At 38.4% G+C, this 24,298-nt stretch overlaps 1 protein-coding gene across 4 annotated transcripts in view; it reads left to right on the top strand.

Annotated features, from left to right (window-relative positions):
* The window catches only part of LPIN2 (lipin 2), an 82,909-nt gene that overhangs the window by 15,678 nt on the left and 42,933 nt on the right, over window positions 1–24,298 (top strand). The window contains exon 1 of one of the 4 annotated variants that reach the window (XM_032311335.1): window positions 8,803–9,041. The exons of 2 other annotated variants lie outside the window; for them this stretch is intronic. In XM_032311335.1, coding sequence (XP_032167226.1) covers window positions 8,928–9,041 — 114 coding nt within the window. In that variant the 5' untranslated portion in view covers window positions 8,803–8,927. Of the gene's footprint in view, window positions 1–8,802; window positions 9,042–24,298 lie in introns of those variants that run through there. One more of the 4 variants, XM_032311332.1, reaches the window with a different exon arrangement.

Here is a 24,298-nt window from a genome sequence, read left to right as displayed (position 1 = left end):
GTCTAAATTCAAAGCCCAGGCTATGTGCCTGACTGGCTCACTCCTAACATTTGTGAGGGCCCAGCCAGCACAGGCATATAAATATAGGGCCACATACCATCTGTCTAAACCAGTAGTTCTCAACTAGAGGGAATTTTGCCTCCAGAGGCCACTTAGAAATGACTGGAGACATTTTTGGTTGCCACAAATGGGGAGAGTGGTGCTGGCATCTAGTGATTGGAGATAAGGGTAGTGTGCTCCTTCACACCTTGGAAGAAAATGATCTGACCAATGTCCCTATGCCAAGGTTGAGACACTTTGGTCTAAATTGTTAAAAGCTATGAATCCAGTCACCCCCATTGACTGTCCAACATTCCCACCATTGGCTGTTTCTCAGTGTTGTCACACATCCTGTCACAGAGACTGAGCATTAGCACATATGTGCTGGGGAAGCTGGAGGTACAAGTCGAGGGGCCGTTTGGCTTATGCTTCCCTTCTGTTAGGTAAATTGTTTAAACAAACAAACAAACAAAACAGACTTTCAGGGGGCATCTGGGTGGCTCAGTTGGTTAAACATCTGCCTTCAGCTCAGGTCATGATCCCGAGGTCCTGGGAGCAAGTCCTGAATTGGGCTCCCTGCTCTGCGAGGAGCCTCCTTCTCCCTCTGCCTCTGCCTGCCATTCCCCCTGCTTTTGGCACGTGTGCTCTCACTTGCTCTCTTTCTCTCAAATAAATAAAAGCTTAAAAAAAAAAAAAAACTTTCCTAGAGATCTGGAAAGAAAAAGAACAAATGCAGTCTTTTTATTTGGGGTTTGTGGTGTGTGGGGCCTGGAGCAGGGACTTCTTTTGACCAGGGATAAAGGCAGTACTGGTGCCTGGCATTATGTATAGTAGACACTGGAAAAATGTTTGTTAGATGAATATTTCCATAGCACCATCCCTCCTGAATGAATGAACGGCATGCATTTACATATACTCTATACTTTTCATTTCAAGGGCTGTTACTATGTGATATAAACCTTTAGATTACAAAGATTGAGCATATTTTATCTAATTCAGCTGGAAAGTAATTTAATTTTTCAGTACCTTAATGTTCTCATCTTTCAAACAGCAGCTTGGGTTAAAATCAGGAATTCTGGGGGCGCCTGGGTGGCTCAGTGGGTTAAGCCTCTGCCTTCGGCTCAGGTCATAATGTCAGGGTCCTGGGATCGAGCCCTGCATCGGGCTCTCTGCTCAGCTGGGAGCCTGCTTTCCCGCTTTCTCTCTGCCTGCCTCTCTGCCTACTTGTGATCTCTCTGTCAAATAAGTAAATAAATAACTTTAAAAAAATAAATAAAATCAGGGATTCTTTACTTAGATTCTACATACCAGCCATAAGAGGGGTTCTAGCAGATCCTCAAATCTCAAAATTAGATTCATGATTGTGTGGATATACACATACATTGATAATGTGCACATTTGCTCTAAAGAAAGTTATACTAAAGAGCATAGTTGGGTTCCACCTTAGAGCTATTATGAGTAATGCTGCCGTGAATATTGATTTACAGTCTTTGAGTCCTTGTTTTCAGTTATTTGGGGTATATATCTAGTGGAGTTGCTGGAGTAATTCTAGGTTTAGCTTTTTGAGGACTGCCAGATTACTTTCCACAAAGAGACCACCATTGCATGTTTCCATCAGGTTTCAGTTGCACAGAGATTTCAATTTTTCTACATCTTTAACAACACTTTTTTTCTCATTTTGTTTTTATAACCATCCTAGTGGATATGAAATGATCACTGTGGTTTTGATTTGCATTTCTGTAATGATTAATGATGTTGAGCATCTTTTCATGTACTTACTGACCATCTCCATTGGAGAGCTACTTATTCAGGTCTTTTGCTCATATTTTAATTGGGTTGTCTTTTTGTTTTTGATAGTAGAAGTTCTTTATATATCCTGGATATTAAACCCTTATTTGGATACATGATTTGCAGATATTTTCGCCCATGATGTAGTTTGTCTTTTCACTTTCTTGATAATGTCCTTTGATACAAAAAAAGCTTTAAATTCTGGTGGAATCCATTTTATCTCCTTTTTCTGTTGTTACTCATGCTTTTGGTGTCATGTCTTAAGAATCAGTCATTTGCCATATCAAAAGTCATGAAAATTTACTCCATGTTTCCTTATAAACATTGTGTACTTTTAGGTCTTTGGTCCATATTGAGTTAATTTTTCCATGCAGTGTGAGGTAGGGGTCCAACTTCATTCTTTTGTGTGTGGAAATCCCATTCTTGGTACCATACATTGAAGAGACTTCTTCCCCCATTGAATGGACTTGGCACCCTTATCAAAAATCATTGGCCATCAGGGTACCTGGGTGGCTCACTCAGCTGAGCATCTGACTCTTTGATTTCAGCTCAGGTCATGATCTCAGGGTGGTGAGATCAAGCCTTGCATTGGGCTCTGTGCTCAGCATGGAGTTTTCTTGGGATTCTCTCTCTTTCTCTGCCTCTGCCCCTTCCCCTGCACACATGCTTGCTCTCTCTCAAAATAAATCTTTAAAAAACATCATTGACCATTGAGTTTGGGTTTATTTGTGTACTCCGTTCTACTCCATTGGTCTGTAGGTCTGTCTTTATGCCAGTACCAGACTGTTTTGATTAATGTAACTGTAGTTACATTAGTACTAAGTGTTGAAATCAGGAACTTTGTTCTTCCTTTTCAAGATCTTTTTGGACCCTTGTAATGCAATAATCAGTTTGAGGATTGACTTTATATTTCTGCCAAAAAAAAAAAAAGTTTTTTGAAATTTTGGTAGGGATTGTGTTCAGTTTGTAGATTGCTTTGGGTGGTATTGACATTTTAACAATATTAAGTCTGTGTCCATGAACATGAGATGTCTTTTTTTACTTAGGTCATTTTAAATTTCTTTCAGCAATGTTTTGTAATTTTAAATATACAGGTTTTCACCTCCTTGATGAAATTTATTTCTAAAGATATTTTATTCTTCTTCTAGATTCCTTTTTTTTTTTTTTTTTTTTGAGATTTTAAAAACACCTAGCACATTAAATCTGCATTCCAACCTAGGTATTAAGTCCTAGAAGGTACTATAGAAGACATCTTAAAGCTTGGAAATAAGTAAATAAATAAGTAAATAAAGATAATATATAAATAAAAAATACTAAATAATATAAAAAAACATAAAAATAAGTAAATAAACTAGTTGGTAACCTTGAATATATCACATAATCTCTGAGTCTCTTCATCTGCAAATATAGGGATAAAGCAAATTTTTCACAGAAGTTGTAAAGATCAGAAATAATAATATAACAAGGGACTAGCTCTAGAGTATGACTCAGTTAAATACTAGATAACTAATGCTAGGCTGCTAGTATTGTGTTTTCTTGTATGGTTTCAATATAAATACTAGTTTGCCATATGATTTCTTGTGAACATTTGGCTTTGATTACCTTTGTTTGCTTTATTTCTTTTCATATCCCAAAGCTTTGTGACTAAATAGTATACATTAAAAGCTTGAGCAGAATTAATTTGTAGCAAAGGCTAGTGATTTTTACACAAACTAAATATCCTTTTCCTCAGAGAGCCTTATAAAGTATGTTGCAATGGGGGGAGTTGTAAAATATCATAAACTGTGTTTCAGTGGTGCTGTGTCCTTAAAAGAGGGGAACCTTTCTTCTAATGTTCCTCTTTGCTTTCCTGGATCATCTCCTGTCCTGGCATTGCAAGGTTAAATTTTAGACATTAACCAGCATTTAACCTCTTAGAATAGCCAAGCTGACTTAGGGCTTTACCCTCAATGGAAAATGCAACTAATCCTGCCATTTTAGCATTGCATTTGTTTGTATGTGTGAAATATAACTATTGTCATGTATAAATCTGGGTACCAATGTTGCATTTTCTTCTTATGCATTTTAGGGGTACTTTAGATTGAAGTAGTTAGGTTCAATTTCTGAAAGACAGTCTAAGAGTTCCGTTTTCATTTTAGCTTAAATATAGACAGTTGAATAAAATCTGGAGGAAAATTAGATGTTTCTTAATATCTTAAAAGTAAATTCCTTATCATTGTCATAGCAATGTAATTTAGCCATTTTGCTATTCATTTCCTGAAAAACATAAATTAATCTGCATACAAGAATATGAACTTGTGCATATTCTTATAGGGAGGGAAGGGTGAAGTGGATGCAGTCAAGTTGAGAAACATGTGGGTTTGAAAAAGAAACAGAAATTGGGAGAGCAAGCCTATCATGGGATTGCCAGATTCTGTTAGGGGCCCATTTAAGGCTACAGATGATAATTTATACTTTCACCCATCTGTCCTACCAGGATGACTCTTCTCAGCAGTGCTCAATATGATTCTTTATTAAAATGATAATCGCAGTTGCTTGGGTGGTATTTTCTTTAAGCCTGGTAATAGGATAGCAAGCAAATTATAAACTAAACGTTAACGATATGGTTAAAAGCAAAGGCTCTGGAGTCAGGACTTGGTTTATTATCTTCTGGCTTCTCCATCTAGCAGCTATAAAACTTGAGCAGGTTCTCACTGTGGTAGTTGCAGTTATAGGATGGCAATTGGTTATGTCCTTTTGCACACTTATCTCTTGAGGGTCTATAATATTCATTTATATAGATGGAGGAAGAGAGCAGGAAGACAAGTACCAGCTAATACCTGTATTTTTTTTTTTTAAGATTTTATTTATTTATTTGACAGAGAGAGACACAGCAATAAAGGGAACACAAGAAGGGGGAGTGGGGGAGGGACAGGCTTCCCAGCAAGCAGGGAGCCCGATGTGGGGCTTGATCCCAGGACCCTGGGCTCATCACCTGAGCCAAAGGCAGCTGCTTAACCAACTGAGGCTCCCAGGCACCCCTCATCTTTTTTTATACTAAAAAAATGTATGTATCAGAGTAGAATGCAAAGTATGTTGAATTTTAATGGTTAAAAATAAACGTTTCAAGATTATCTTTGAAAAAATACTTCAAGGTGGGCCTCAGGAGACCCTTCCTATTTTTTCTTCCTCTGTTCCTGAAAAGACCTATATGCATTTGATTTTTCATTAATTCACAACTCAAATGAACAGTCACTGGCTACCCTTGTTAAGAGTTTTGGGGATTGGGACGCCTGGGTGGCTGAGTTGGTTAAGCAGCTGCCTTTGGCTCAGGTCATGATCCCAGCATCCTGGGATCGAGTCCCACATCGGGCTCCTTGCTCGGCAGGGAGCCCTCTGCCTCTGCCTGTGCTCGCTCGCACTCCCTCTCTCTCTCTGATAAATAAATAAAATCTTTAAAAAAAAAAAAAGAGTTTTGGGGATTGTGTGAGGATATAATGACACACTGGAACCTGAGTAAACTAGGTAGCCATTATCCAATAAGCAGTTAACCTACAAATGTTTGAAAAACCTCAGTGTTATCAAGAGGAATTTTGCTCTTGGTTTTGAAGAAAACACATTAGTTCCTTTTGTTTTCATAAGTTAACAGTGAATTATAAGTAATTCCAGATACAGGAAGAAAACCTTCATTGGTGTAGATAAGAGAGCCATCTGGCTCAAGAACTCTGTTCCAGGTGGGCTCCGGTCCTTTGTGTGTGGGTCTCTTTGTCATGTATAGAGATGTACTTGAGTTAATTCCTTTACTGTAGAACAGTCTTGATAGATTATGAATTCATTGTACTGGGGCTTTAAAAAATATTTTCATGATGATTTTATACTAATTGAAACTTTTTAGTGTTCTTACCTCTTCACTGGTAATTCAGTAAATAAGTGGCTATTCTACAGTCCGACCACTGGGGGGTGTAGATTATTTTCATTCTTGTCTTAAAGTCTGAATATAACTTGTGATGTAAGTACTTCTGTTGAATCAATGTAGCTCAACCTCGGATAAGCAAATCTCAGGTTAGGAAGTTTTAAGTTAATTTTTATGTCGTCTTAAAAAGCCCTTTAATACCTGGTCTCATATACTTACAGGATTACTAGTAAAAAAAAAAATGTATTTTACTAGCATCATTATCAGCTGTAGAGTCCGAACAAGATTCTGACTCTTCTAATTAGCATTTTAGCTTTGTTTGTTTCCTTAAGCTAGACTTTTTTCTGGAAAGGTTTAAGACTAGGAAAAAAGACTTCCAAATTCTACTTAATGCTTTTTTTTTTTTTAAGTTTATTAAAGAAGCTGTCTAAAAGTAAAAATTAGTGTTTCTTGATATTTAACCATTTATTATATTTGGTTGTAGACAAAAAGTTTGACAGTACAGAAGCGTTTTTCTTTGAAAAACCATATGGATGATCAAGAATTATTGGTTGTGGTTTTTTAACTATTATTGACTGAGTCCCAAAAAGTGCCATCACTTAAATGATAGGCCAGAACCAGAATGTCGGGTACCAGCTGGGAGTCAAGTGATCCACAGATCACAACAGGGGGAAACTGGAGGTGTGTAGCTCTTACAAAATCAGTGTTTGGAAGACGGGCTCACCATATCCGGGTCCATGGTACATGCTCACTTGCAGTCAGAACATTCTGTGAGTCATCAGTCCAAACAGTGAAACAGTCAGTACCAAGACTAGCAGGAAATTGAAGTGACTGGCCTAGAGCCTGGTTGTTTTGTAAGAGGCATTTGAGGTGAAGTTTGCCTGAAGAGAGTTCATACCCATCAACCTTTGGCTCTTGCCTCTCTTCTCTTGTTAGCTCTTTATCTTTTCTTCTGGTTGACCTTCATTCTCCTTTCCCTAGCACTTTGTCTTCTGGTCTTAACCTGGCATCATGCGAAAAAGCATTGAACCAGAAATTGGGTCTAAGTGGGTGACCTTAGACTAAATTCCTGATGTCTTGCTGGGCCTCAGTTTACTCACCTTTTTAAAAAGATTTATTTGAGAGAGAGCACAGGGGTGGGAGCTTGGGGAAGGAGAAGGAAAGGGCAAAGAATCTCAGACACTGCTAAACACAGTGCCTGAGGCAGTTCAGTCTGACTACCCTGAGATCACAACCTGAGCCAAAACCAAAAGTGGGTCGCTCAACCAACTGAGCCTCCCAGGCACCCCTCAGCTGACTCACTTTTAAAATGGATAAAGTTTTTTTCCCTCTTTTCCTTGTATCTTTATCCCTCCAATTGCCCTTCTCCTTAACAGTTTTCCTTTTCTCCAGGCATTCCATCTATATATTTTCTCATTTCTTTCCAGTTTTATTTCCTCTGCTCTTCCTTTTTCCCCCTCTCATCTTCTTATGTAGTTTCTCCTTAATCTTCTTTCTCATTCTCTTTTAGTTCCCCTTGTACCTGACATCTTATTTCTCCTTTTATTATTTTCCCATTGGTAACCCCCCAGTATCAGTTTTTTTTCTTACTACCGTCTAATGCTGGGGGATCCAGAACTGCAATAGTACATGGAGGGAAAGGTTTAAATTGTTACAAATTGTGTAATATTTAGACAAAAAAAAATCACTTTTAAAAGGAAGAATTTGTGTTACCTGATGTATACTGAGTTAGATCACAAGCACCCATGGGCACTTTCATGATGTACTGCAGGCTCACATTAATGTCCAGTAGGCTGGGCAGCAAGCAGTATAACATACTAAAGGCAAGATAAATTTTTTGTCATTTCTCATATTGGTGAAATTTGTTCTTATTTCTGCCATTTAGTATTTTTATTACATGTTTCTTTGTAGTATATTGCTCTAGTAAACATTACCAGCCTCTCTTTACTTGGTCAGACACTTGTAAATACTGGCTTTTTGTGATGTATAGAAGTAGAGGAAAAAGTTCAGTAATTTGAACATCATTAAATTTGTGAGGATCAGCTAGTATATTGTTGATGAATTAACTCAGTACTTTTATGGGATGATGAAAAATCCTGTCATCTTCATTTCTTCATTAGTAGAACTTTGGCTGAATGTCCTTTTTTCCTCCTCCTTGTTCTCAAGGTTGTCTCAGGGCCTTTAGGTGGTGCTTTGTCCAAAAGAAATATAATGGGAGTCCTATGTGTAACTTTAAATTGCATAAAGTAAAAAGAAAAAAACATTTAATTTTAAGAATATATCTTATTTAACTCAGTACCTCCAAAATATTGTCATTTTAACATGTACCTATATAAAAAATTAGATTATTTCACACACATTTTGTGTGTTTTATGTTTACAACTCATCTCAGTTGGTCATGTTTTGTCCATGTGTGTTAAGTATGTTTTTGAGTTTTAGAAAATTTCACCTGAAGTTACTAGATGTTGACTTATGGAAAGACAGAAATACCAGGAATGTTTGAATTTTACAATGCTGCACTGTCATATTCTTAAAATTAAATTGTTTAGTATTATATGTTAATATTTTATAATGCCATAATTAATATTAACATATAATTTATTATTATAACTTTTTCATTATTTACAGGCTGAACAGGCTGTCTTCCATCCAGAATTGTGAAAATATATTGAGTCATGCCGATAAGACAAAAAATTGTTTTTGAATTCTATAAAGCATCTATAATGTGCTGTCTTAGAGAAGCTTATTGATACTTAGAAAATATATGTAAACTTTTCCCTCAAATGATTACTTCTCTATATGTATAGTTTTTATTTCTAAAAATGAGGTTGTGATTGATTTGGAGAATCATTAACTCAATCCCTGTCCTGTGTGATGGAAGCTGCAGTGACCGTCATGTGATTGGGCAGGACTTGGTACCTATCAGTGTAAACACATGGCACAGCCTGTCCCATGCCCCTCCTTATCTCCTTCAGAGAGAAGGGGTTGAGGCGTTTTGAGCAAATCTTATTGGTAAAGTCGTGTATGTATTGCCTTTTTTTTTTTTTTTTTTTTAAGAACCATTTCCTTTCAGTTTTAACCATATTACTGTGTCGGCAAACAGTTCACACTCAGTTTGTCAGCAGAGCGGCTTTCTGTTTTGATAATTTAGGACTGTAACTTTGTTTCTGAAAAAAAGACATGCTTGATAAGCTAGTTCAGTTTTAAGATGTTTTACTTAGAAGATGATAATAAATATGAGGAGGAGGAGGAGGAGGTTCATGAAGACTCATTAAGTAAAACTGAAGGTGTTTACCATGGGAAGGCCCCTGCTGGTATCCTGGTGAGTTACATGCCCCAATGTCCTGTTGCCTTTGCTTGCTTGCTCAGTCTGGGTAGTACTGAGAGAAGAGGGCTAATACCTTTTCTTTGGAAAATGTAGCACTGGTAATGGATTTTATTAACTTTTAATGTTACATTCAGCAGAAATATTTGGTACCTGGTCTCCCTCATTCATGCTACACCATCTTTTTACTTTTTTCTATTTTTTATTTGAAAAATAACGTTCTGCCTAGAAAAAAGTGAGGTTGCTACTTTAAACAGAATTCTTTTAAAACTAGGTATCAAACTAAGCGCGTCTGGTTTTACATTTTTGCTTCTAAGTGCAGTAGTTGAGGAATAAAAAACATTAAAAAGTTTCATAGTTTTTACTATCCTAGCCAAAATTGTTTGAAAACTGAACTAATATTTTGAAACTAGCATTTTATTCTGATATATGATACAAAAGAGTGACTGCAGTCTTTCTTTCTCCTATAATTGTAGACAAAAATATAAGCTTGACATGCAGGGAAAATGCAAATTGAGCTTTGTTTTTTTTTTAATCTGGACAAAATACAAAATCATATAAAAGTGTAAATTCTAGAAGTCAGCGTTAAGGAAATAAAATCAGGTAAATTAATGACAATATAATTTAACTCTACCTGTGGAACCTTTTCCTTCAAAAATAATCTGAAATAAACACCATGAGGTAAAGGTATTTTTTAGGAAATTAATAAGGATATATGTTTTTATGAAAACAAGTGTAAAAAACATAATTTCTAAAATTTGTGGCTCATAATCAGGTTGATTTTAAAGTTATATAAATTTTTGTCACCTTTTATCACATTTGTGTGCTTTTTGCTTTTTGTACTTGTTGATGAAAGTACTTTTTTGGAGTTCTCAGGAACTGATGGAACTGAACATTGTTTGAATATGAATGCAAGTCAGATATACAGAGAGAAGCAATTTACTTTTGAAATTTCCTTTTTAATAGTGTAGAGTGCATGTATATATGGATTCATCCATATTTCTTGTGAATGTCAGAAGGGAGAATAGTGGATATAGCTGAATCTTTATGAAACATATAAAAATTCTTTTATTGAGTAACACACACACAAACCACCTATCTCAGGAAGAAGTTCTTAGGCTTCCTGATTTTGGTGTTTTCTAGAGAGAGGTTAACAAGTATTCAATTAGACTGCCTTTTACTAACAGTTCCCTTTTATGTTAATGTCAGAACATCGAAGTCCCATGAGTCACCTCCTTGCTCCAAGAGAAACTTTGATTTTCTGAATGGCTAGTGTTGGGGACGCTAGATTTGATATCTGCTTAATAAGCTGAACTGATGATGTTGAGAGTTAGACTTTATAACTTGGGTGTGTCTGTGTACGTGTGTCGGGGTGGGGGGAGGGCACAAGGGAGAGGGAAAAACCTAGTTTTCAGAGTCCAAGCCCTCAATGACCCTGACATTCCTTACTATTCATATACTGCCTGGGTGAATGTCTCCATCTTAAAGGAGATGATTTTATGTGTTTGGAACATAAATGTATAAATCTCATAGTTTAAAAAACATGAGACGACTTTTGTGCTTTGTTAGAAATTAGGAATTGAAAAAGAAGTTTTCATAATTTTTTTTTAAAGATTTTATTTATTTATTTGACAGAGATATCACAAGCAGATGGAGAGGCAGGCAGAGAGAGAGAGAGGGAAGCAGGCTCCCCGCTGAGCAGAGAGCCCGATACGGGACTCGATCCCAGGACCCTGAGATCATGACCTGAGCCGAAGGCAGCGGCTTAACCCACTGAGCCATCCAGGCGCCCCAAGTTTTCATAATTTTTAAACAAGTGTAGATAATTCCTTTTGTTTGTTGAGGAAAAGGCCACATTATTTCATATTTTAATATCCTGAAGTTCCAGAATAATCGGCTGGCCTTATTTTCCACCACTTACTTTAAACTACCTTGGTTGCATTTTTAAATTAGGGCGGCATGTACTACAGGAGTGCTTAGCCAAACTTGGAATCCTAGGAAGTGCTTCTAGAATCAAGTGTGTGTGTGTGGAGACTCTAGGTGGCATGTGGGTATTCTTTTTGTTTTTTTTTTAAAGATTTTTATTTATTTGACAGATCACAAGTAGGCAGAGAGAGAGGAGGAGGAGGAGGGCTCCCTGCTGAGCAGAGAGCCAGATGTGAGGCTTGATCCCAGGACCCTGGGATCATGACCTGAGCCAAAGGTAGAGGCTTTTAACCACTGAGCCACCCAGGCACCCTGCATGTTGGTATTCTTATTAGAGACGAGAACCCATGCACAGAGGCTATGAGACCTGCTAATAGGGCAGAAGTGAGAACCTGACCTTGTGTCTGCATGTCCTCACCAGCTGCAGGGAACTCCAGGAAGCAAGAGGACAGTGCTTCTCCATCCTTGTCCCTCTGCTGTATCAGAGGACCTGGGTGTTAGTGTGGTCAAGTAAAAAAGCGTTTTTTGGTTTGTTTGTTTTTAAGAGAGAATTTTATATGTTTGTATTATTTATAGCAAGATTTACTAATAAATACAGTGGTAGAAGATAGCAAGTCACCCAGTAGGCGGGGCGTGTGGCTTGGGGCAGTGTTCATGCCGAGTTAGGAGTTAGGAAATCTTCAGTGGGGGATGAAGAAGCCTCCCCTCATCCCCCCACACTTAGCACATTTTGTCATTACTTCCTGCTGCCCAAAATTCTAGAATAGCACTAGGTGAATGGGTCCCAAACCAAACACTTTTCCTCCAATCCAGTATCAGGAGTGTTAACAAAACTAAGTATTTAGTTGCATAGAATTTTATTTCCTCTTAGAAATGTGGTGGTATTACTAGGTAGGGAGTTTGGGGAGAGTAAATTCTCCTAGAATCTGTTTTCACAGTTCATTTGCCTCTTTAATCCAGATGCCACAGATGAGCTCAGGAATTTTGTGGAGAGTAGCATAGAGGCTGTGGCCGGAAATGTGTCTAGGATTTTTGAAAATAATTTATTATCCATTTTTATATTTATGCCCCTGTCTGTTGTCAGAAATGACTTAGAGACATGCATACACACTACTACTACATAATACTGTAGAGTGCATGACTGAACGTTAATTTAAAGAAAACAGTTCTTTTCATTCAAATATAGATTATACCACTCTGGTTCTGATCAATATGGACAATTTAGTTTTTCACTTACTGATATGTCTGAGGTATTTGCTGCTCTGAGTTTGGGAGTAGCACAACTGGACAGATTTCAGCAGATGTCTATATAAATGCTGCCTCTTTTAGTTTGCCCACATACTTTGTTCTGATTACATACTCCCAGTTAGCTGAACTGTTTCACACAGTTGATGGGGATGATCCCAGTATTGCAGATGTGATCCAGATGCTGGTCAGGCAGTTTTGTGCATAGGAAAGACAAGATGGAATCCCATCACGGTCTTTAAATGTCACATGAATCCAATGTTGGTCCAGTCTACAGGATTTGGACACAACTGTCTGAAAGGATCCAAATAAAAATCTTACCTCTTGGGAAAAATGCTTATCTTATTATATAATATTTTACATTTACATCTTAGGTATTAAATATTCAAAATCAACCCATTTGTCCTGAAGAAAAAGTTTTAGATGCCAATTCTAGAGTAGATAATTTTTGTGTTTGTTATACATTCTTATCTAATTGAAAGGGAAAATAGTTTTTATTGGTTATTTTTCACTCTTGTTGCTTGTTCTAGAAAAACCTGTTGCATAATCTAGAATCATTGAGCTCTTTTACTTTGCTTAACCCAGGATACTTAGGGAAGATATTTTTCAAAGGATGGAAATAGTAGTATACTGATCTGATTTTATTAGAGTACCATTTTAACTCTGTGATAAATTCCTGTTTTTAGAACTTGGTATACTTTTTTTAAAAAAATTCCTTGGGAAATCATTCCCCCCCCCCCTTTTTAAGATTTTATTTATTATTTGACAAAGAGAGGCACAGTGAGAGAGGGAACACAAGCAGGGGGAGTGGGAGAGGGAGAAGCAGGCTTCCCGTTGAGCAGGGAGACCATGCGGGGCTTGATTCCAGGCTCTGGGATCATGATGTGAGCCAAAGGCAGCCGCTTAAGGACTGAGCCACCCAGGCATCCCCTTGGTATACTATCTTAATGCTGGCTGTATCTATGTAGAAAAGACCTTTATCAGACATTTGCTAAAGTGAATCCCAGGAAAACCTGAAGGGAGAGCTGTGTAATCTCTAGAATGTTACTGCATTCTCTGAGACTTATTTGAACTCCACTTGAACTACACATAGGCCATAAGTTAGAGGTCAAGGGATAGTACTTAAGAGTATAAAAAGTCATTTGTCATCTTTTGTATTCTAACAAAGCATGAAGTAATGACCTTTATAGACTGATAATTCAGAACTTATTGGAAAAGTAATTCCTTTAGGGGAAGTGAGGCAAGAGAGGAATAGGAAGGACACCCTTCAATTCTGTTTACTCCGCATGCAGTAAGGTTTTTAAGAGGGGACTGTGCATTGATTCCCTTGCCTGTAGTCCCCAGACACAGCTTGATAAGGTGCCATTTGGGGGTCTATTGGGGCTTTAAAAAGTACTTGTACTTATAGTCTAGGGGCAGGGACTTGGTCATAGGGATTCCTCAGAGCTCCTCAATGATTCAAGTGACAGACAGGGATAGGGATTTCCAAGTCAGACCAACCCCTGGAACCCTTACTGAACTCCAAATACACACCAACCAACCCCTCCCCCAAAAAAACAAAACAAATTTTCCAGACAATTAAAGGGGGTATTAGAGCGTAGGAATTGTTTTGCTTTTAAAACTAATCTACAGAGCGCCCGGGTCAAGCATTCGACTCTTAATTTCAGCTCAGGCTATGATCTCAGGGTCCTGGGATTGAGCCCGCATCAGACTCAGTGGGGAGTCGGCTTGGGGATTTCTGTCTCCCTCTTCCCCTCATGTCCACTGCTTGCACTCGCTCACACGTGCTCTCTGTCAAATAAATAAATAAATCTTAAAAAAAAAAAAAAAACCAAAAACTAAACTACAGTCTTTATTCATATTTTCCACTAAAGTCCTTTTACTGTTTTCGGGATCAAATCCAAAACCCCAACTTACATTTGGTAATGCCACTGTAGTGTGCCATTGACAGTTCCTCAGTCTTTCCTTGTGTTTTATGACCTTAACTCTTCCAGTGAGTACTGGTCAGCTATTTTGTAGAATTTCCCTCAGTTTGAGTTTGTCTGATACTGTCTCCTAATTAGATGGAGGTCATATATTTTTGGGAAGAATACCACAGAGATGATGTCATATCAGGAGTTCCGTGATGGTGATCTTTTATTACTGGTAAAGTTTCCCTGATTCACTTGATTAAGGTGGTATCTGGCAAGTTTCTCTACTATAAAGTTAATGTTTTTCCTTTTGTAGTAAATATGTGTCTTGGGGGAAGACTTTGAGAATATACAAACGTCCTGTTTCTCCTCAAACTTCTGTCCTCTATTTTTAACATCCATTGCATGCCACAGTTACTACTGTGGTCTAATAGCGGTTCTCTTTTTCTTTTCTTTTCTTTTTTTTTTTAAAGGTTTCATTTATTTATTTGACAGAGAGAGAGACAGCAAAAGAGGGAACAGAAGCAAGGGGAGTGTGAGAGGGAGAAGCAGGCTTCCTGCTGAGCCAGGAGCCGGACACAGGACCCTGGGATCAGAGCCTGAGCTGAAGGCAGACACTTAACAACTGAGCCACCTAGGTGCCCCTAATAGTGGCTTTCTCTCTCCTTTATTCTGTATTAATTGGAATTCATCTTTAAGAGAAAACTGCCCCTTCTCCCTGCTTATTTATTAACTTACGTCAGTGTGGACTCATGAGTATTTTATCCTGTAGGTAATAATCCAATACTGTCACTATTTAGTTCCTCAAATTGTGTTAGTTCTAGCCATTGGGAGCTCTTTCACGTTAGCTCCTGTGTTCCTTTAACATATCCCTAATCTCTTGATTTGAACAGTTTCATACTTTCTAGCACTATTAGATAGTCCAGCAGCAACTTGTATTTTCCTGACTCCAGCCCTGGGATTAACTACTTCTCCAAGGAGCCCTGGTCCTTTTTATCCGAGAATGGTATTTAGAAACCAAGATCTGGGCTCTAGGTGTGCTTATTGCACCTACAGAGTCCTTGAGTCTAGTATTCCTCTTAACAGAGAAATCTAAGATGTTAAATGTGCATTCTGGCCCAGGTATAAGCACATCGATATTTGTGCATCTGTCCATGGAGACTTCTGATTCTGGTCTAATACCACAGGGCTTGTTTTTAGCCTTACCTCTAGGAAATTATATTTTTAGAAGCTTCCCAGTTATTTATGATTAATCAGACTTGGGGAATGATAGCTTTGGGATATGTATCTGTTAGGTACATTGTGGACCCAAAGTTCTTGTGGCTTTGTTAAGTAGTCTTTGTTGATGAATACTCCCTTTGTTGTTGAATCATCATTGTTTTCCATTTCTGGGTTAGTCATCATTTCTTCTTCTTACACCAAAAAGAATTTTTATGTCACTCCTACCCCTTCTAACTAAGGGAACTCAGCCAACTAGGATAGGAAAGAAAGTCCCCAGTTCCTTTGTGGTGGAGTGGAAACCAGTCCAGTCTCATGGTCAGCATTTTTACAAAACTTGTTAGAGAAATTGAGCGCACTTGAGGGAATGCTTAGTGGTTTGATGCTCAGGGAGGCCGTGTGTATGTTAGTATACACACAACCCACTCGAGTGACAAAAAGTTCACAATTTTACTAAAAGCAAACTTATTTTAATCCTTGAATTGTCTTCTTTTTGATAAGGCAGTCTGCATTCTTCTTCTAAAGCACAGCATTCTTTTAAAGCAGGTACTTGGTTTATTAGACCAAGTAAACCCTTCAGCCTGGGGTTGTCAAGGGTGTTTAGGCCTGCATATGCTCGTTAAGGTAGTAGCTATAAGGTTGGTTAAAGTATGTGTAGTGACCTTTACATTCTACTGAAGTAATTCATCTGGCATATTCCTATCTGAACTTAACAGGGTATTATATAAGATGGGGGTTGAAGGACTTTCAACCCAAGGACTTAAGATAATTGGGACAAGTTTAAAATGCCAACTTAATTCATCTGTGATATTAATTGAGGTTTTTGGGGGGACATGAGAAGAAGATGAGTTTAGTTAACATGTCTTTTTATAAACCTGTAAACTACAGGAACATGTTTATTTGTTCCCAGTATCATGGCTGTTATTTCAACTGTAGAAGAGTCATGATGTCAATGCCTGACATCTAGGTCAGTGAATAAATAGAAAGAACTTCAAATAAAGTAAGTGTTTCAAACGAAATTGTATTCTACCAACATGTGGACTAAAGTGATAGTCATCACTGAAAGTACAACATATGGTTTCCTTAGAAACCTGCTAGGATTGTGTGCCTTTCATACGTGAAAGTGAGCCTAACAGTCAGATTTCCTGTTTTATATTAGAGTTGCTTATGGTTATCAGTGATCACCACCAAAATAGGTTAGCACAGTTGTCTTACCCTAGAAAGTTTAGGATGAGAATGTGTTCCTTAAAACATATTTATGACCATAATGTAATCATAACTTTAAGGCTACTCATAATAGAAAGCTTACCATTTTTCAGGTATGATAGCATAGGGAAGAATCCTGATGGCCTCCTAAAAGCATTTATGAAATTCCTAATACATGGCCCTGAAAATGACTAAACTTAGCATTAATGTTTTTAGGAGCTTATGGTCCCAAGATACAATAAAAAGCCTCGGAGGGCATATCCGAGCTTTTATCTGTGAATCACAGTATATAGTTGTTTGACTGTGTGTAAATTGCTTTATCCCCATGTAAGTTGAACCCCAGTTTTCGTGCTAGTACAACACATATGGCATTTATCTCACCTAATTGTAAGGATTAAATGAGATGAGGTACATAAGGTGGCATTTGGAAGGGATAAATGTTATTGCCCTCTTCTCTTTCACCCATCACTTTCCCGTATCTAACACTAGGAGGAATATCTGAATTGCAGGTTAGATTATATGTGGTTTTTTCAAGGATATGCATAGTTTAAATAGTTTTATAATGTGAGTAATTAAGAGTTTGAATTTTCGCCTGAGTAAGTGAATCTTTAAGTAACTCCCATATATGAAAATCCAAACTAGTAAAACAATTAAATTATTGCTGCTTGTAAAATAATTTAAAGAATCTATTCTATTCTATTTATTTATTTATTTATTTATTTAAAAGATTTTATTTATTTATTTGTCAGAGAGAGAGAGGAGCGAGAGTGAGCACAGGCAGACAGAGTGGCAGGTAGAGGCAGAGGGAGAAGCAGGCTCCCTGCCAAGCAAGGAGCCTGATGTGGGACTCGATCCCAGGACGCTGGGATTATGACCTGGGCTGAAGGCAGCTGCTTAACCAACTGAGCCACCCAGGCGTCCCTATTTATTTATTTTTTTAAATATTTTATTTATTCATTGGACAGACAGAGATCACAAGTAGGCAGAGAAGCAGGCAGAGAGAGGAGGAAGCAGGCTCCCTGCTGAGCAGAGCCCAATGCGGGGCTCAATCCCAGGACCCTGGGATCATGACCTGAGCTGAAGGCAGAGGCTTAACCCACTGAGCCACCCAGGTGCCCCTAAAGAATTTATTTTAATAGCAAACTTCTCCCAGTACACCAAAGATACTTTAAAAACAATAGCTGCAAAATCAGCCTTGCGATAGTACATCAAAGCAGTCCCACTCTTATTTACCCAAATGAAATGAAATTTTATTCACGCAAAAACCTGTACGCAAATGTTTTTGGTGGCTTTATTTGTAATCACCAGAATTTGGAATCAAGCCAGATGTCTTTCAGCTGGATAAGCTATGGAACATCCAGGTAGTGGGATACTATGTGTTTAATACTAGGAGACAAAATGCTGATAACCTGCCACAATATTGATTAATCTCAAATGCATTATGCTGTTTGAGAGAAGCCATATTCAAAAGGCTGCATAATATATTGTTTCATTTATGTGACATTCTAGAAAAGGCAAAGATTATAGAGACAGAAAACAGATGTTTGGCCACAGATTGGGGGGAAAGGATTGACTACAAAGGGCCAGAGGGGCATTTTGGGAAGGGATCTAGTTCTATATTTTGATTATGGTGGTTATTATATAATTGCATGGTTAAAACTATACACTAGAAAAGGATTAATTTTAGTCTATGTAAAGTACATCTTCATCTTTAAAAAAAGGAATTGATTTTGAATATAGTTCAAGGTACAGCTATATGAAATTTTAAAATTGCATTTCATAGCCAACTTGACATGAACATTTAGCCAGAAGTTTTTATATGCTGATAGGTACAACCATTAAACTAATGTTGACTAAGTAATAGTTCAATGTCTTTCATTATTAACTATAAATAGAATCTTAAACTCATTGCATTTCTTAATGATTTCACTTCTGTGTTTCTCTCTAGTCTCCAGTTAGGTTAAATGTTTTGGTAACATAATCTGTCCCCTCATGGATTAGTAGATTACGCATATTTTAGGCATGATAGGGAAAAAAACAACAAAATTATCAGAAATTGCCTTCATTTGTCTGTGATTTGAGAAATGGAGGGAGAAGTGACAAGGAGAAATACAAGAACTGTTAAATTTTATAGAGCTGCAATAGTCTGAAATGATTTTGGTCATTGGAGTGATACGGGGGTTGAGACAAATAGTTAGGGCCCACTTTTCCTAGTGTGGTGCTAGCCACTTTATGATCTACACAAGGAACACATACTTCATTATGCATAGTGAAATAGAAAGATATGTGTAAAATTGAACATTTAGCTCTCCTTGTTCTATACCAGTTCTGTTGCTTTAAAAAGTGAGTATTTTTGTTGCATTGCTGAGCCTTAGGAAAATGAAACTGTTGCTGCCAGCTGTTTACCTTGAAGGCTGTGCCTTATAGAATTCTAATGTTGGGCATTTTCATGTAAGTAGACTCACTAATAGGAAATGGTAACCTAAGTTCTGTTTCACACGGTCCTTCCTGTCAGTCTTTGGTCATGGTATGATCATTGTCACCTTCCACCTTACCTCCGCCTCCGCTGACTTCCCCACACTGACTTCCCCTGACAGACCAGCAAGTGGTCTCTTCTCTACGTTGCTCTGGGGCTGCTCCGTGTTCTTCAGAGCGATCTGCACAGATGTTATTTGTTCTCATGGGGATATTGTTAGAATTACCTGTTGGGAGGTGGGTGTCATTTTTAATTGTCACTCCCATACACTAGATTTATGCAAGTTTTTTCTATGAAGTCTTAACCAGCATCTGGAGAAAAGCATTGGTTTCAGAATATCTGAGCATTGTTTTTGGAACATTGGATTGGCCCCTACTGTTCTTGGCATTTTTCTCAATGTGTCACTATGTGTATATATACACATATATCTTCATTTACTTCTCGAATTTACTTATTTAGGTTACAGTACAAAACGTTGTTTATATTTCTCCCTCTCCTTGTTGATTCTGTCCACCAGATATTGCATTCATTGATTCATATGTTCATTGATCTGAAAATACTCATTTAGAACCTCTCATTGCTAGTCACTGTGCCAGGGTTTGGGGAGATCGTAAAGCATACATCAATTCTTTCTTTGTTGGAACTTAGAGCTTGGAAGTGGGGTAAACAGATGACTGCAGTGTGGTGAGTGCTTTTGTGCTATGGTAGGGATAGGGCAGGGCGAACACCTTGGATGCATAGAGCTGCAGACCCCTTGCCACCTGCCGCTTTCTTAACCCTTGAGCCCATGCCTCCTAGCCCCATTTCCTTTTGATCTTCTTTTGGATTGTGCTCTGTGTGTTTACAATTTTTTATGCACATACTTTATTCCCATGTCTCCATCCAGGGAGACTAACTTCCTTGTTCCTCTTAAAAAATATTAGATTAGCGGCCAACAGTAGTAGTTGGATGGATTGAGAAGAAAACTTAGATTGGATTTTGGAGGATTGTCCAGAAAATTATTTAGGCCAGTAACTCGGGTGGAAAGTAGGGAATTCATGGTTTTTGAAGTTGAAATAGGGGACACAGTCCTTCCTTCGATTGTAAGTGCTGAAAAGCCAAAGCAAATACTCAGTGTAAAACTTGGGGCTACCACTTGCAAAAAAATACATACTGCTTTGGCAGCAAAGTGTGTTTCCTTTTTTCAGCCTTACTCAGACCAAGATAATTGTTCATCCACTTTGTAGATAGTGAGTATGGTGAAATCATAGAGAAGTGAGCCCCGTAAGCAGAAATCTGTGCTTGCAAACTTCCTTGAAGAGACTTATGTCATAACAGATTAGAAATCTGAATTTGTTGACTCACCAGCCAAGCTTAAAGGCCAGCCTTTTGTTTTCTCATTTAAAACAAACAAACAAACAAACAAAAAACCCAAACTGGAAAAAAAAATTGTCAAATCACTACGGTGTATACCTGAAATTAACATTGTGTGTCAACTGTACTTTAAAAAAAAAAAAAAGCTTCTGAGTTCAGGAGAGGAAGGCTTTCACAAGTTTTCTGAGTATTTTTTTGGTGGTGGGTGGAGGGTTATAGAGAGTTCCACATGGCTCTGTCAGGTCAGAATCAGTATCTGCCTATCTGTATTTAAGTCCTTTGTTGCTAAACATCAGAAATGGACACTGAACCAGCCAAGCAAACAAAGAAACTTAGGACCACTCATGAGTCAGAGAAGTGATGAGAGGGCAAGGTATGGGGCTGTGTGGCATCTCAGTGTCTTGAGCTGGTGGACCTCCTGGATTATTGCTCAAATAGCTCAGCCCAGGCTAAGTTATTGTCAGTTTGGCTCTCTATACACACTTAAAGAATATCTGTCTGGGTCAGAAGTCTCCCTACCCCATCAGTCAGCTGGTGCCAACACCTAAGTCCAAAAGCACAGATATGGTTACTAGGAATTTACCTCTTTGTTTGAAGGGGTCTCTGAAAGACGAAATCATTGTGATCCAAGGAGCCTTGTTATTACTCTTTGATCTAGCTACTGCATCATGGATCTGTTCAAATTCAAAAACAGGGATATTGGGTCAGAATATATCCTCCTCTCTCCCAACTGTCCTGAAGGTGGATGTTGAATAGTACTGGTTTATAATTAAGGAAGAACTGCAGGGAGAGCAGTCTTTCCAGATCAGAAGTTTTATAAATGAGGGGTGCCTGGCTGGCTCAATTGGTAGAGCATGCGACTCTTGATCTCAGGGTCTGAGTTCAAGCCCCATGTTGGGTGTAGAGATTACTAAAAAAGAAAATCTTGACAGACAAAGACCACAAGGAGGCAGAGAGGCAGGCAGAGAGAGAGGAGGAAGCAGACTACCTGCCAAGCAGAAAGCCTGATGCAGGACTCGATCCCAGGACCCTGAGATCATGACCTGAGCCACCCAGGCGCCCAAAGTCTTAAAATTTTTGACGGAACCACTGCCAGTCCTAGAATTCAAGTCTTATAAAATGATCACGTCAGCTATTTATATGAATGTATGAAATTCAAGGTCTATTTAGTTTGACGGTCTTATACGTTAAGGTAATAGATACACCTTAAAGGACAGGATACATACTTTAGCCTATAACAACTCGGTTTTCTCAAGCTGAATCAGGACTGAGAGGACAAAGTTCAAGCAGTAGAGACTGAGTTAGTTCCCAAACCTGAATACCTATCAGAATCATGGAGAACCGATCCTTAAGACCCTACTTCCAGTTGTTTATATCTGGATTGGGGTCTGGGAATCTACATTCTTCAGCACCAAAACTTGATTCTGTTACAGGTGCTCAGAGGACTACACTTGGAAATAGTAACCTACAATGTGATCCTCGTCAGTTTTCTTCACTTTGGAGGAAAAATAGTCTGTTAGACCTGAAATGGTCCCTGACTGTGCCTTTAAACAGTGGAGGTGATAGGGTTGTCCTTCTCTAGAAAGACCGTTCATAATCTACAGGGAACTGCCTAGAAACCCAGATCCTCCAAAGAACACCTGATCCTAGCTGTGTCTCAGGAAAGAAATTTCTGAGGCTAGACAGCAGCTCTTCTCTCTGAAGAAAGATCCACGACAGCATCCAAGGCTTTAAACCCTCTTACAGTTCTTTTTATGACACACTGTTTTGGAGGTAGCGAAAACAGGCATGGAATTTTATCATGGGATCTCTTGCTCTTATATGGAGCTATGCTTTCTTCACTTGGGTCATCTTCTTAATCAATTGTTAAACTTCAAAAAAAAACAAATTCAAGACAACTTGCATTTAAAAAAAACCTTTCATAAACAAATTTTGAACCAATACAATAAATAAAAATTTTTTAAGTTTAACCTTAGTAGGAAGTTCCCCACCAAGTCTGCCCTTCTTATTTCCATATTTAAGGTGGTTTATTCATTCAGCAGTATTTGCTGAATCCTAACTATGTACCAGATGTGTTTCTAGCTCTGTCTAGAAATTGTGGCATGATCCTAACCAGATGCTTCTTTTCCCTTAGCATCACCTTGGGTCTGTCACAGTTCCTACTGATTCTCTGTCTCCTCTGCAACTTCTTCTGCCTTTACAGCTGTGCTGTCTCTTTACTTGAATTGTTTGTAGGGCACTCCAGAATTTGGCTGGGAGACACTGGGTTTTAGTTTACAGTTTCTGTACATGGGGATGGAATGCTCCTAGAAATAAAGGAGAGCCCTGTTTCAATAATTGGGGGACAGAAGGGGACCTGCTGTGATCTTGATGAGATTTCAGGGCAGTGCATTTTCGAGGTGCAACTGTCAGCATTTCCTCGTGGACTTTAGTTTCAGGGAAATCAGATGGGCCTTAATGCACCATCTACTTTGGAGCCTTGGGGTAACGCCCTTCCCTCACTGAGGACAAGGACTGTTCCTTCGGCGGCGGCTATTTCCTGTTTCTTATTTTAGAAAATAGGAATTAAAGACATATTTATAAAATAAGAAAAATTTTAAAAATTAACATTTTGTTATGATGTGGGATAAAAAGCTGAGTGGTACAAAATAAGACATTTATTTGAATTTAAATGGCCAAGAGTGGCTTCTCCAGGAAAGCTGGGTTCTTTGTCAGGCTTAGTGTCAGTTGTCTGTTCTCATGCAGAGATAGCACTGTTTTGTATAGTTTTCCATTACATATGTCTAGTGAAGTTGTAACCTCATTTAGTTCTTTGTGATCTCCATAGTGTCTGCTGGCCACAGAGAAAATGTTGTAGAAAATGTCTTGACAGGATGTGGGCAAGTCCTCTGGGGGACTTTTCATCTGCAGACGCCTGACCTCCCAGACCAGGCAGAAGCTTGAGGCAGGTGCTGCTTTGTCTGTTGTTGCTGCCTTTAATCTCCTACTTTCAAAGTTCAGTCCTCAGCTGATGGTGCCCTCAGGTTCATGTTTGGCTACCTTTAAGAGACTCTGGAATTCCTGGAGGACTGTAGGACTTAAGTACAACTTGAGTTCAGCTTTGAGATCTCTTGTCCTCAGGGTTATCAATTCACCTTGAGAGCCCCCTGATTTAAGCTACCAGTGGGAAGTAGCAAGGAGGTTGAGATCCTGAGTCACAGTACAGCTGGGTTCTAATGAATAATAATGAAAAGTAAATACCTTTTGTCTCAGCCTGAATGTAAAATGAAATGAAAACTGTCTGCCTTACATAACCTAAATTCTCTTTTTGAAGATCAAATGAAGTATGTTTGAGAAAGTTCTTGAAAAATATTAAGTGCTACTCAGAGGTAGAATATAAGCTTGGATGCCTGGAGGAGTTTGGTCTAGGAGCATAGGTGTAAGCTGGAATGTGTACAAGGCAACAGTGTTCTGGTGTTTGTTTCCTGAAGTATCTAGATGTTCCTGTTCCCTCATAGCACACTCTTCACATTTGTGAGCAGAAGGTTAGAATGTTCAGGGCAGGTTCTTGGATAAAAGCTGTTCGTCTCTGTCCACAAGCCCTAACCACACGTGATCTCCCAGGAGGTCAACTTCCTGTGAGGCCAAGAAAAACAAGGCTGTACCCACCCCAAGTCTAGCCTGACATAAGTGCAGCCATCTTGATGTTCCAGATTATCACAAAATATTTCTTGGGTTCTGACCTACTCAGGTTAGCACTTTAAGCAGTCTCTTTCTCCTTTAATGATTGATTTTTAACCTCTGGATTCAGCTGCCTCCATCTTTCGTAACTCCCCTACACATTCCTTAACTGATCAATGTTGACCCAAGTAGGTAGGGACAACTCTACGCCCTTACTCAGCAGGAAGAAGTTACAGAAAATGAGATCTTACACTTTCAAC

The sequence above is a fragment of the Mustela erminea genome, chromosome 13, assembly GCF_009829155.1.
Source record: "Mustela erminea isolate mMusErm1 chromosome 13, mMusErm1.Pri, whole genome shotgun sequence".
Taxonomy (NCBI): domain Eukaryota; kingdom Metazoa; phylum Chordata; class Mammalia; order Carnivora; family Mustelidae; genus Mustela; species Mustela erminea.
This window is presented reverse-complemented; position numbering and strand designations above follow the sequence as displayed.